Consider the following 15,137-nt stretch of genomic DNA (forward strand, 5'->3'; position numbering starts at 1 on the left):
GTAACGTGGATGGACCAGGTGATATTTACTCCGAGCAACTTGAAGCTTTCGATCACCACCACCTCAGCATCATTGATACAGACAAAGGTATGTCCTCCACTCTGCTTCATGAAGTCGATGACCAGCTCCTTTGTATTTTTACTGATATTGAGAGAGAGAGATTGTTGCTTTAACCATGCGACTGAGCTGTCTATTTCTTTTTTGTACTCTACTTTGTCACTGTTTGAGATCTGACCAATTACAATGGAGTCATCAACAAATTTGAAAATGGAGTTAGAGCTGAATTTGGTCACATAGGCATGAGTGTACAAGTACCAGTGCTGAGGATTATTGTGAAGGAAGTTGTTATCTATCCTTAGTGACTGAATCTGCAGGTCAGGAAATCGAGGATTCATTTACAGAGGGGAAAGTAGAGACCTAGATCTCGGAGTCTGGAGATACATTTTGTTGGAGTTATGGTGTTGAAAGCAGATTTAGTTTCTTATTTAGTTAGTTAGTCTCTTATTTAGTTTCTGAAGTGGTCTAGTAATTCACTCAGATAAATGATAGTTAGAGCTAGGCAAATAACACCCACATTACATCAAAGAATGCAAAAAGATGCATTACTTTGTGGTGGGAGATTCTGAAAGCCAGAGATCATGGTCTATATCAGTATTAATGACCCAGATAGAAAGAAAGAAAGTAGAGTCACCCTAAGATAGTTTTGCAGTGCAAAATTGTAAATTCATACAGTAGAGTATATAGTTTAGTGAATTGTAGATATAAATTGACACACGGAAATATGATGTCATGTGATAATGGAGAGATGACTAATAATACAGGGAAAGATTGGATTATAAATACTCCTGGATACAAAATGTTCAGGAGAAAAAGGGGTTATAGTGTGAAAAAAAGTCAGGAGCGCTGAATGAAGAGAAATTCTCAGTGTTGGGGAATGAAGAGGAACAACACTGTTGTGCATCTTGCACAATTGGTAAAATAGGCAGTTGGCAGCTCACTGAGTTTAAACGTTTATCAGTTGGAGTGGCCTTATTAAGTTGGCAGTGGAACCTTACAACAATTAAGAACTGGAACTGGAATTCTGGTCCTCAGGAGCTGCCTGTCAATCTGACTGACTGACCATTGAGTAGCTCCAATGGCACCAAAACACAATGGTGGCCACTGTTGGAACTACAAGGAGTTCTGAGAAAGCAAAATTTAGACGCGGGCAGGGGGGGTTGGGGGCTGGTCAAAGATGCACTAGTAATAAGAGTGATAAAGGACAAAAGGACAAAGGGGGTGGAGGGGATGGGGGCAGTTGCCCTCAGTGGTATGGGACACACCAAAGGAGATACCCTCTTCAAACTCAGCTTTTGTCTTACATGTGAAGCCTGTTAGGCTGACTTCTGTCATTTTATCATACTCTGCTGCACACAATATTGTTGTGGTGGCAGATGAGTCCCTTAACTGGCCATTGATTGGCCAATGAAAGGCCTCAATAAGCTAAAGGGTAAATGGGCTATCTAATACTTTATCCGCATAGCTTATTTTGATGAATAGCTCAAGGGCTGGCAGGAAAGAATTGGATTGGACATAGAACATAGAACATAGAACATTACGGTGCAGCACCTGCCCTTCAGCCCTTGATGTTGCGCCACCCTGTGGAACCAATCTGAAGCACATCTAACCTACACTATTCCATTCTCATCCATATGCCTATCCAATGATCATTTAAATGCTCTTAAAGTTGGCGAGTCTACAACTGTTGTAGGCAGCGCATTCCACATTTCTACTATTCTCTGAGTAAAGGAACTACCTCTGACATCTGTCCTATGTCTGTCACCGCTCTGTTTAAAGCTATGTCCCCTCATGCTAGCCAGCACCATCAGAGGAAAAAGGTTCTTACTGTCCACCCGATCCAACCCTCTGATTATCTTATATGTCTCAATTAAGTCACCTCTCAACCTTCTTCTCTCTAATGAAAACAGCCTCAAGTCTCTCAACCTTCCCTCATAAGATCTTCCCTTTACATCCTAGTAAATCTCCTCTGAATCCTCTACAAAGTTTCCATATCCTTCCTATAATGCGGTGACCAGAACTGCACGCAATACTCCAAGTGTGGCTGTACCAGAACTTTATACAGGTGCAGTATGACCTCATGGTTCCGAAACTCAATCCCTCTGCTCATAAAAGCTAACACACCGTATGCCTTCTTAACAGCCCTATCAACCTGGGTGGCAACTTTGAGGGATCTATGTACATGGACACCAAGATCTCTCTGTACATCTACTCTGCATTCCCGTTACTCCTTCCAAAGTGAATCACCTCACACTTTTCTGCATTAAACTCCATTCGCCAACTCTCAGCCCAGCTCTGTAACATGCAACATCCTTCAGCACTATCCATAACCCCACCGACCTTGGTGTCATTCACAAATTTACTAACCCATCCTTTCACGCCCTCATCCAGGTCGTTTTTAAAAATGACAAACAGCAGTGGACCCAAAACAGGTCCTTTCGGTATACTGCTAGTAACTGAACTCCAGGATGAACATTTCCCATCAACCACCATCCTCTGTCTTCTTTCAGCTAACCAATCTCTGATCCAAGCCACTAAATCACCCTCAATCCCATGCATCCGTATTTTGTGCAACAACCTACCATGGGGAACCTTATCAAACACTTTACTGAATTCCATATACACCACATCAACCGCTTTACCCTCATCCACCTGTTTGGTCACCTTCTCAAAGAACTGAATAAGGTTTGTGAGATACGACCTACCCTTCATAAAACAGTGTTGGCAATCTCTAATCAACTTATTCCCATCAAGATGATTATAAATCCCATCTCTTGTTTATTTCACATTCTCCTCTCCACCTCCAAATATTTGGATGGCATCTGTAAAAGGCACCCTTGTTTCTGTCAATGATGAATGAGGTACTGAAGGATCGGGCTCTGGGAAATGAGATAGATCAAGCAGAGTTAGGGGAAAAGGTAAGAACGCTGATATTGTACTATAATGTTTAGGTTATCTGCAGGAAAGAACAAGGGGCCATGTTGACCAAAATCGGTTAACTGCAGGATGGCCAGTTTCAGCAGAGAGGAATAAGAATAGTGCAGAGGTAAATTGGAATTACAAATTACTCAGCCGCACTTTTGCCTGTCAATGAACAACTTTTAAAGATAGTGTAGATTATAAAGTGGTTGTAAAATTATTTTGTTAAGAGCGTGCTCAGGTTAAGAATCTGGTAAATGTGGGAATTCTCTGCAGAGAATGGTGAAAGTAAATTTTAAATGTTTTTTCCTAGAGCTAATGTATCGTTTTCATTTATCTATAAGCTAGGAAACTAGCCTATTATTGCTTTACTTAAATTACTAAATTAATAACTTAAACTAGATAAATCAATCAATTAATAAAACTAAACTAAAGGGTATGGGTTGTGCTGTGGTAGTTTCCCTACTTCTGGACCCAGAGTCCCAGTTCAAGTCCCACAGGCTCCAGAGATCTGTAATAACATTGCTGGTTTGAAAACATTTAAAACTAAAATAATCAATTCAACTAAAATTAATAAACTAATTAAATAAATGAGTACATTTTGATTGAAATGGTTAGGCAGATGCGGCGATGTAATCTGAAAGATTGTGGGAAGCATTGTGATACCTTAAAACCATATCTGTGCTCTGTCTGTAGCTGAGACCCGTGGTTCAGATGATTGGTGAGGGGTAGAGGGAAAATGAATAGGTTAGGGTTGCAGTAGGCAGTCATTTTGACACTTTTAGAAGGCTTTAGGTATGCTTGCCTCTATTGGTTAGTGCATTGAGTTGGGAGGTCATGTTTGGCTGTACAGGACATTGGTTAAGTCACTTTTGGAATACTGCATACAGCTCTGGTCTCTCAAGTTTAGGAAGGATGTAGTGAAACTTGAAAAGGTTCAGAAAAGTTTTACAAGGATGTTGGCAGGGTTAGGGGATTTGAGCTATTTGGAGACACTGAATCAGCTGGGGCTATTTTCCCTGGAACGCTGGAGGCTGAGGGGTGACTTTATAGAGGTTTATAAAATCATGGGGGGCTGAATAGCTAAAGTCTATTCCCTTGAGTGGGAGTATCCAAAACTAGAGGGCATAGGTTTAAGGTGAGAGGGGTAAGATGTAAAAGGGGCAACTTTTTCACACAGAAGATGGTGTGTGTATGAAATGAACTGCCAGAGGAAGTGGTTGAGGTTGATAAAATTACAACATTTAAAAGTAATCTGGATGGGTATATGAATAGGAAGGGTTTATAAGGATATGGGCCAAATGCTGGAAAATGGAACTACATTAATTTAGGATATCTGGTCAGCATGGACATGTTGGACCAAATGTCTCTGTGATGTAAAGCTCTACGACTCTTTGACTCTTTGTTCCAGGATGGAGTCATAGGGTTAAACAAAGCTTAATGATCAGCCAGTAGTCAAAAACAGGAAGGTGTGATTCAGAGTCAGGCAAATAAAGGTTCCTACATGTGATTATATTGTGTCCAGGCTGATACAAAGTGCAGGGAGAAAGTGATGACTGCAGATACTGAAGATCAGAGTCAAAAAGTGTGGTGCTGAAAACGTACAGCATTCAGATGGCATCCAAGGAGCAGGAGAGTCAATAATTCGAGCATAAGGTCCACATCAGGAATTCTCCTGCTTCTCGGATGCTGCCTGACTGGCTTGTTTTTCCAGCACCACATTTTTTGACTCTGATACAAAGTGCAGTAATGACAAAGTTTTGCACTGTGAAATGTGCTATTTATTTTAGAAGTAATGATAAATTTCACTGCTCTGTTAATTTTCAGTCACCACCAGCAAGACAGACTAACTGAACATACACCTCACTACGGCCTTTTACAGTCTTGCTGCATGCAAAATATCTGATAACTAAGAGTGCAGTTCAGGGCCATTGCAATGCTTTGGGAAAATTGTAGGACAAGAAAGGCAAGATAGAATGGCTCTTTCCTTCATTCTTGACCTTAATTTCTAACTTTCTCATGTGTAATTTTCCCTAACTGTGTAACAAATAATAGGGTGCCGGAGCAAAAGCGGTGCGTAACACAACTTGACAAACTGTGACGATGCTGTTCCTTTAACAAGCTTGTGTTTGTCTTTGGTTTTTATTCAGAAGTGTTGTACGAGGCAGAGTTGACCTGGCTTGATCTACTCGAAGAAGCTTTTAAGTTTAAAAAGACAATTGTACAATGAAAGTTCTCTCAGCTCAGCTTTTCTCTGGTTTGGTTTGTTGGGTTTGAGCAGTCTGGCCGTTCAGAGCAAGCAGTCAGTCAGTCAGTTTTGAGGCAGTTGGTCAAAGAAAGAGCTACATAGAAGAAGGTGTTCTCTGCTGAATCTTTCTGCCATCTCTTGCTCTCCTGTTTGGATTTTCCTTTTCTACCAAGGGATGTTTATGAGATTGTTGCAAGTATTTGGAACAACATCACTCAGTTGCGATAGATTTGATGGAGTTTTTAATTAGTTAAGCTATTCTATATTCTGTTTGCTTTTGTATGCATTTCATTTGGTAATCTTGCAAATAAAATCTGTTTTGTTTAAAGCTACGTGATTGGGCCAGCTGCATCACTCCTGGAATATCCACCTTACACCTGCTTAAGACAACTAGAAATATTAGGGTCTGGGCTACTTTCTTAAATGTTTTGAGGGGGTCTAGCCTGGACCATAACTGGGAAATTCCACAGAAAATTCCTTTTATGTATTAATTTCCCACATTTTATCCTCAGTAGTGAAAAGCCAATACCCATTGCTGACTTCAAAGTTTTACTAATCATTTCATTTTTCCTAATGTTAATCTGAACCAACTTTATGTTAAGGAAATCTTGAGGCACTGAGCTACAGTGATAGCATCAAATAGGATAAGCAGAAAGTTTCACAACAGAATTCAAAAATTTTCATTGGCTTGATTTGATTGCTCATGCATCACACCAAAAAAAGTGGATCAGACATTTAATTATCATTTCTTTTGGTACATTAGATCAGTAATAACAAAAATTAATTTACTGGAATTGAATATTAGGTGGTTTCTGAAGGAACAGGAGAGGAATCATTGGTTTTGACATTTATTAGAGCATGGTTTCAGAATGGACGTGAGGAGAGCAGCGTACCCACCTTGAACTATTGTGAACTAAAGTACTACCATAGAATCTTTAATGTTCATCTGAGGGGGCCCAAGGTTCAATATCTCATTTGACAACAGCATCTTCAACAATCTAGCACTTTGTTCAGTATTGCAGTAAATATGGAACAGTACAAGTCAATAGAAGGAAACTTGCACCTATTAAACTGGTTCGGATCAAATTACCATGCCCTAAAAGTAAAATAATAGCATGCTAATTCACCTTGAAGCCAAATCCTCAAGAATCCACGAAGAAAATGAAAAACTTACTACAACGTGGAACATTGCAGAATGCCCATCGCTTTTGGGTGTCAGTTGTAAAACACCATGGCCTGGGTTCTCCATCAGGATTGCGACAGTAGTTCTCCTCGAAATATTTATCTGGAAAACTGAAGGTCCTTACTTTTATTTCCAGTGAGAAAACCTTGCTAATGAATAGCAATGTGTCTATGAGGCTTGCACTATGCGCTCACGAAAATGTTGTTTACAGAAATGTATTAATTTTAAATATTGCTCACAATAACTACAGCTTGGACTTTATACAGGTCTTTTACACAAAATATCCCAAAGTGTTCGTCCGACGACTATCAGAAAATAATTGATGCCGAGTCACAAGGATAGACAGTATTAGGACATGTGAGCAAATGCCTGGTCAAACTGTTAGCTTACAGAGTGTCTTAAGGGAGGTCAGACAGGAAAAAGCTAAAAATCTGAATAACTAAAGGTGTGGTTGCTCAGGAAATATTAGTCTCGTTTGTGCAGAAATGGTTGAGAGTTGTAAGGCTGGAAGAGATAATGTAGAAACAGAAATTGAGATATTTAAATACATGAATAAGAATTTTAAAATAGTAGGCATGCAACAATATTGACAAAGGTAGTGTAACATAATGTCCTGCATCATTTTATATACACATGACAGGCTAGTTAGCAATTGCAGCTATATTTTGAACAAAGTTCTCACACAATAATATTTCTAACCATTAGGCTTTAAGGTAGAAGACAGAGGGCGGTGGTGGAGAGTTGCTTTTCAGACTGGAGGCCTGTGACCAGCAGTATGCCACAAGGATCGGTGCTGGGTCCACTGCGTTTCATCATTTATATAAATGATTTGGATGTGAGCATAGGAGGTATGGTTAGTAAGTTTGCAGATGACACCAAAATTGGAGGTCTAGAAGACAGCAAAGAAGGTTACCTCAGAGTAGAGTGGGATCTTGATCAGATGGACCAATGGGCCAAGAAGCGGCAGATGGCGTTTAATTTAGATAAATATGAGGTGCTGCATTTTGGAAAAGCAACTTAGGGCAGGACTTATACACTTAATGGTAATTGTTGCTGAACAAAAAGATCTTGGAGTGCAGGTTCACAGTTCTTTGAAAGTGGAGTCACAGGTAGATAGGATAGTGAAGAAGGCATTTGGTATGCTTTCCTTTATTGGTCAGTGCATTGAGTTCAGGAATTGGAAGGTCATGTTGCAACCATACTGGTTAGGCCACTTCTGGAATATTGTGTTCAATTCTGGTCTCCCTGATATAAGAAGGATGCTGTGAAAATTGAAAGGGTTCAGATAAAACTTACAAGGAGGTTGTCAGGGTTGGATGGTTTGACCTACAGGGAGAGGCAGAATAGGTTGGGGCTGTTTTCCCCAGAGACTGAGGGGTGACCTTATAGAGATTTATAAAATCATGAGGGGCATGGATTGAATAAATAGACAAGGTCTTTTTCCTGGGGTTTGGGAGTCCAGAACTAGAGGGCATAGGTTTAGGGTGAGAGGGGAAAGATTTAAAAGGCTCCTAAGGGGCAATTTTTTCACACAGATAGTTGTGCGTACATGGAATGAGCTGCCAGAGGAAGTGGTGGAGGTGGTACAGTTACAACATTTAAAAGGCATCTGGATGGGTATATGAATAGAAAGGGTTTAATGGGATATGGGCCAAATGCTGGCAAATACGTTTAGATTTATTTAGGGTACCTGGTCGACATGAACGAGTTGGACCAAAGGGTCTGTTTCTGTGCTGTATATCTCTGTGACTCTCAGACTCTATGACTACATAGATGCAGATACAAAAGGGTGTTGTAGCAGGACACAGTAAGCAACTGAATCCTAACAGGTGTGAATACCTTAGACATGCCAAAGAACTGAGTGTTCGAATCAGAGGATCAGATTGCATATTGAGATTATTTGTTTAGTTGAAAATCAATTCTGAAAGCTATACTATCAGGTCCGATGTGACCTTAGTGAAAGTAGGTTCATAGATGTGAGCCTTGCTGGTGATATCTGGAGGCGAGGCAGTCAACCTGGAACTCCATTAACAAACATGTGGAGTTAGACCCCATATACCAACCACTAAGAAACAAAACTGGAAATAATACTACCTACCTCAGCAAACAGGACACATAAATAGCAAACGGGACAGAACACCAATGCTTCACCAGAGGTGCACTGACGATATTACCTAGTATGGTGACAAAATTACTGCAAACATATTTATCAGCTCAGCAACCAAGTCAACAATCTCATCCACAACCTGAGCTACAAATCTTCTCAAGAACTTTGATTATTAAAAGATAAATTTACATTTCCATCTGAATTATCATTTACATGGTATTGCAAATGTAGTTAAAGTAAATCTGCAAAAGTGAAATATTGTTTGAAGGTCATTGAATAAATTTTGTTGCTTTGGTTTACGGTTCCTGCATTGGGATTGCAACAAAATATTATCATTAATTCACTTCTTTATCTAATTTACAATCTTAAAATGGAAATATGATGAGGACTGTTTAAAAGTAGACTAAAGTAAATTAGATTTATGCAATTGTTGGGAATGGAGCTGGTTTGAGTTGAGTCAGTGAACAGTCAAGGATAGCACTCCTACCATCCCTCAATAAGCCCACCCTCAAAATTTCCTGTGGTCCCATTTTGAGTTGTAATTGATACAAGCAATCTAGGATCAATCTGCATCTCTCATTCCTGCTGTTGTCCCATATCCGTCCCATTGTTGCAAAAGTCCTTCCATTACATTTCTTCCTGATCCCTCTGCTGCAGTAGTCCAACTCCACCACAGATGCTGCCAAAATAGTCTCTCAAACATGGCTCATCTTCACTCTTTGCTTGCGTCCAGCACAACTCTGGCAAATCCCTTGCTAAGAAACTTTTTTTTTAACAAAACAGAATGTGGACTTCACTTAAAGTCAGTATTTGTTGTCTATTCCTTATTATTCCCTTGAACTGCTAGGCCACTTTGGAAGCCAGTTAAAAGTTATTTTGTGTATAAGATCATACCTACAGATGAGGTAAAACAAAAAGCAACCTTCCGTCTCTAACGGGGAATTTGTGAACTAGCTGCCTGTTTTAAAATGAGTCACTGACAGTTCCATGGTCCCCTTGCTGAGCTTAGATTTATTAATTGAATTTAAATCTCATCAACTAGTATGGTAAGATTTGAACCTGTTTTTTGAATTGACTAAGGGCACAGTGAGCAGGCAGTACTTATTATTTTTGGAAAAGCAATTAAAAGACTTAGTTTTGGGTTGTTATGACAGCTTCATATTTGAAATTGTTATGAGGACCTGAGTTTTGAAGGATTGTGGGAAATCTGTTTTATTTCAGGTTCTATGAATACCTGAAGTTTTAAGGTCACTTGACGCATTAGAGCATTTTTTTAACTAGGCAGATCTTAGAAACAACATGGTTTCAGCTAATTTCTGGACTTGCTTGCTGGAAGTCCCTTTGTGGGTTTTATGACTATCACAAAGTTAGATAATGTTCAAACAAAACTTTTGATGCTGTGCGAATGGACACCTAGCCAGAAGCTTCCCAGCTCAATGTTTCTTATTTCTGAGAGAAGCTCTAATTGTGCATCCAATGTGATACCTGGAACATTGATCAAGGAGCTTTCAGGAAAAAAAACATTGCAGGGAGTTTGTTCCAATATTTTGTGAACAACGACATATTCATAGATCCCAGGGATAACTTTACACATCTCATACCGTGTCCACATGTGCCAGAATGCCAGTCTGAGAGCTACCTGAACATTCTACTCCTTCACCTTTTGCCTTGAGAACTATCAATTATTGGCCAACTATTAAGTGAATCTCAGCAGAGAAATTTTCTTGTGTGGATTTAGCTATTTATACTTTTTTAATTTAAAATTTTCAAATGATACTTCTTTGCCAAATAAATCGTGGTTACACAGTCAATAAATAATCTGTTGTTTCTGAAAGATACCCTGGTTGATGGATTGTTGTAAAATTCTAACCATAATATTGATAAAATGTATAATTAGCACTATCAATATCTGGGTAAACATTTAAATTTATGTTGTGAATAATGAAGACGTGGGACTAGAGGAAGGCAGTGGACTCCTGTCATCTTATTTCAAAGTCTATTTATAAACTTGCAGGTCATAGAGTCATATTAGATTACTTACAGTTTAGATTAAATTACTTACAGTGTGGAAACAGGCCCTTCAGCTCAACAAGTCCACACCAACACTACGGGCAATTTAGCATGACCAATTCACCTGACCCGCACATCTTTGGATTGTGGGAAGAAACTGGAGCACCCGGAGGAAATCCACGCAGACACGGGGAGAATGTGCAAACTCCACACAGACAGTTGCCTGAGGCGATATTGTTACACAACACAGAAACAGATCCTTTGATCCAACTTGTCCATGCTAACCAGATATCCTAAATTGGTAGCCTCACTTGTCAGCATTTGGCCCATATCCCTCTAACCCTTCCTATTCATGTACCCATCCAAATGCCTTTTAATTGACACAATGCCTCCTTCCTTTAGCAGCTCGTTCCATACAGTCATGACCCTCTGCATGAAAAGGTTGCTCCTCCGGTCCTTTTTAAAACTTTCCCATCTCACCTTACATCTATGTCTTCTAGTTTTGGACTCCCCATCCTGGGGAAAGAAAAAACCTTGACTGTTCACTTTATCCCTCAGCATCTGATGCTCCAGGTATACAAGCCCTAGCCTATTCGGCCTCTCCCTATAGCTCAAATCCTGGCAACATCCTTGTAAATCTTTTCTGAATCCTTTCAAGTTTAACAACGTCTTTCCTATAGCAGGGAGATTGCAATTAAATGCAAATTCCAAAAGCGGCCTAATCAGTGTCCAGTACAGCCACAACATGGCATCCCAACTCCTATGCAGTGATCAATGAAGGCAAGCATGCCAAATGCTTTCTTCACCACCCTGTCTACCTGCACCTCCACTTTCGATGAACTGTATACCTGCATCCCTAGGTCTTTTTGTTCGGACACAGTCCTTAGGGCCTTACCATTAACTGTATAAATCCTATCCTGATTTACCTTACCAAAATATAACACCTTACATTTATCTAAATTAAACTCCATCTGCCACTCCTCTGCCCATTGGCCCATTTGATCAAGATGTCGTTGTACTCTGAGATATCTTTCTTCACTCTCCTCCAAGTAACCAACTTTGGTGACTTACAAACTATACCTTCTATGTTCACATCCAAATAATTTATATAATTAACAAAAAGCTGTGGACTCAGCACCGATCCTTGCGGCACACCGCTGGTCACAGGCCTCCAGTCTGAAAAACAACCCTTTGCCACCACCCTCTGTCTCCTACCTACAAGCCAATTTTGTATCCAACTGGTTAGCTCCCCCTGGATTCCATGTGATGTAACCCTGCTAACTAGTTTATCAAGTGACACCATGTCCTTGAAAGTTGAGATATAAAGCTAGATCCACTGGTGTAAATGCAGGAGATGGAAGATCTATTGATATTTCTTAAGAGACAAAGTTGGAAAGGAGAACAATGACTGTAAGATTTGTTGAACTGGAAGCTAGAGGGAGAAACCTATAGTAAGCCTCTCAGTAATCAAATTCATCTTATCACAGATGGGATTCTAAAAGTATTCAGCTCGAGTGCTGTTTGGAACCATAGTAGCTGACTATTGAAAGCCAAGATTGTTTGCTAATATTTTAAGCCAGTGTGCAGGATCATGGGGTTTCCCACACTGCAGCTATGGTATCTAGTCACGTGGTTTACTAAGAAAAAATGTCGGACCACTTAGTTAACAGCTGTTAGAAGAAGTCCCATGAAAACTTGCACTTTCTCGAATATCTAGAAAATTGAAGAGATCAGTGATTTATGCAGAATGGCGACACATTTTTTGTGTTAGTCCAAGGAAAGTGAACAAACCTTAAAGATCTTGTAAAATGGAAAGTAGGTAATAGAGTAAATTTTAAAGCATCACTCTTTACAAGATACAATGTTACTCTTATTGTCCTTGATTGGATTAGGACTTTTATATACCACAAGTTTGATTTTTATTTCGAAATGTGGAATCTCATGTCATGGTTCCATTAATTAAAAATAGGTGCTCAGGTTTCCCTTTAAATATTAGCAACCTGTATTGGAACATAACACAAATTATTAAAGTTTAAATAATTAAGATTCAGACTTCATATTCAGCAAATATCTATGTGTTTTGTTCAGAGTGAGGTCAGGACCTTTACTCCAAGTGACGATACTGAGTAATCAAAAATAAGAGAGTAAAGTACAGATTTTGGATTATTGCCTCATTCCCTTACTCACGTGGTTGAGGTGTATTCATGACGGTGAGGTGTTTGTGAATCCCAGCGCTGACATGTGACACCATCCTCTGTTTGGGAAATTTTGCCACGATAATTCTCACCACTGCAGAACATGCACTCCTCTGTAATCAAAATGTCAATTAGCAGATGGTACTACTATTCTGCAGCCAAGGAGCAGCGTTATACAAATGTGCAGCAAAATATTGAGAAACATTTATTTGTTTAATAATGAAATGCCATTACTGGTAAACAAAATCTCCAAATTCTACCTTGGGAGAGATCTGTCCAAAGTTCTTAGTAACCTTTCAACTACATAACATAGTGCCTTTCTGATTGTACTATAGAGTTGACTGATTTTCACTGAAACAAAGGTATGAATCAATAGAGATGCTTAAAGGGATATAGTCTTGTAGAAACATAGGAAAATGTGGGCTCTTTAGCCTCAGTGAGCCCCACATCAGGCACCTAACACAATATGTTAATCTCAGTTTTGAATATCTCAATTAACCCAGGATCCACAGCTTGTTGGCAAATGAAAATTCCAAATGTCCGCCACCCTATTGTGTAACCTGACATTATCCCAAATTGGCCAAATTCTAATTTTAAAATGTTGTCCTTTTGTTTTGTTTAACTAACCCTAAACCTAAATTTAACCATAACTGTAAACAGAAGTCACTATTTTATAGACATATCAAGATCAAGTGGCAGAGCCATGCATGTTGACATATACAAATGGATGACAGAAGAAGGTTTACAACTGATTTTTCATGAGGTAACGTCCATTTAAAAAATCCAGTTCTGACTTGCTGGTGTCAAGGACTGTCAAGTGTCATTCATGGGAAATGGCATGCTGTCATTGTCGTTTAAATCTATTCCACATTGTTGCAAGTTAGTATTTAGGAGTGTTGCACTTCATCAATTCAAATTGATCAGAAATATTCCTCTCAATATTGAGCATCCTGGTAAAAAATGTGATCAGGTTACTTCCCTGCTTCCACCTGTCAGAGGAAGTGCTACAGTGTAGGAGACCAGCCTCTGACTTGCCTCCCTGCCAGCACCATTCCTGAGTAGGAACATGGGATCAATATCATTAAATAGAGTCGTATATAGTCATGCATCCTTGCATCTTAGAACTAAGGCGGACAGGATTAAAACATAGGGAGGAATCTGATTCCCATATATTTCCACCTCTATTCCAGTCATGTGGGATTCTTATAACCCTTGGATAAGGTGTCAGTTTTGAACCCACTTGCAGCAATTGTATCCTTGCCTTCCCCATTGCCACATGCATCTGCTGTTGCCATGGAATTTGGCCCATTTGACAGGAGACATGGTTCATGGTATCTCAGAGGAGTTGTCTGGAGTCAGTTAAGACAGTCAAGTTCAAAAGGTGATGACAATTCCACTTGTCATTATGTAGTGATGTAGGTTAACTATGTTTTCAATCATTAACACGTTATAGAAATTTGCTTAGAAATGATAAGTTTAATAAACCTTTAAATAGACCACTATATAGAAAGTTTTTGGATACATTAAAGAACTTTATCCAGTGGAAAATGTACTCTTCTACATTTAAGAGTTTTGCAATTATAATTCTAATGTGTCAATCTTCTGCTGTGATTTGATTTTTTCTTTGAGTGACAATTCAGTTCTTTGTTCAGCATTTTGAAGCAACAGTACGGGTGAGGACACATAAAAAACAGAAGTTGCTGGTGAAACTTGGCAGGTTTGGTAGCATCTGTGGGGCTGAAGACAAAGTTGACAAGGTGTGTTGGAGTAGAAGTGAGCAGATAGGTGGCGATGGAGCCCAAAGAGAGAGAGATGAAAGGAGTAGACAAGTGAGGAGATGATTAATAGTAGACCAGGACTGAGGAGAAGCTGCATAAGTTATAATGAGAGCTGAGTCTTGAAGAGAATGGGTTGGTTGTGCTGAAAGCAACCCATGTCATGACAGGACCAGGTGTGGGGTGGTTAAAAAACGTGGAAGGGCAAAATATGGCTTTAACGTTACTGAACCCAATGTTGACCTCTACAGGCTGCAAGGTCCCCAAGCCAAAAATGAGATGTTGTTCTTCAAGCTTGCACTGGGGATCACTGAAACACTGCAGCAGGCCTGCTGTAGAAATGTTGTCATGGGGACATGGTGATGTGTTGAAGTGGTAGGCAACTGAAAACTTGGGGTCAGAGGCTATTCTGCAAAGCGTCGCCAATCTGTGTTTCATTTCCCCAATGTCGATGAGACCACATAGTGAACAGTGAATACACTAGATTGACTGAAGAACAGATAAATCGCTGTTTCAGCTGGAAGGTATGTCTAGGGTCTTAGATAATGAGGAAGGAGGAGGTAAATGGGCAGATGTTATACCTTTTACAAAAGCAAAGGAAGGGGCCACGGGAGTGTGGGGAGGCATTGGGAGTGGAGGAGGA

The 15,137-nt window shown here is 39.7% G+C and overlaps 1 protein-coding gene across 1 annotated transcript in view; it reads right to left on the minus strand.

The window, feature by feature from the left end:
- The window catches only part of LOC140483167 (plasminogen-like), a 109,601-nt gene that overhangs the window by 53,824 nt on the left and 40,640 nt on the right, over nt 1–15,137 (minus strand). Inside the window, exons 4-5 of the mRNA XM_072581194.1 lie at nt 12,712–12,832; nt 6,399–6,517 (exon numbers count right to left, since the gene is read on the minus strand). Coding sequence (XP_072437295.1) covers nt 6,399–6,517; nt 12,712–12,832 — 240 coding nt within the window. The remainder of the gene's footprint in view (nt 1–6,398; nt 6,518–12,711; nt 12,833–15,137) is intronic.

Source organism: Chiloscyllium punctatum, chromosome 11, assembly GCF_047496795.1.
Source record: "Chiloscyllium punctatum isolate Juve2018m chromosome 11, sChiPun1.3, whole genome shotgun sequence".
NCBI classification, from domain to species: domain Eukaryota; kingdom Metazoa; phylum Chordata; class Chondrichthyes; order Orectolobiformes; family Hemiscylliidae; genus Chiloscyllium; species Chiloscyllium punctatum.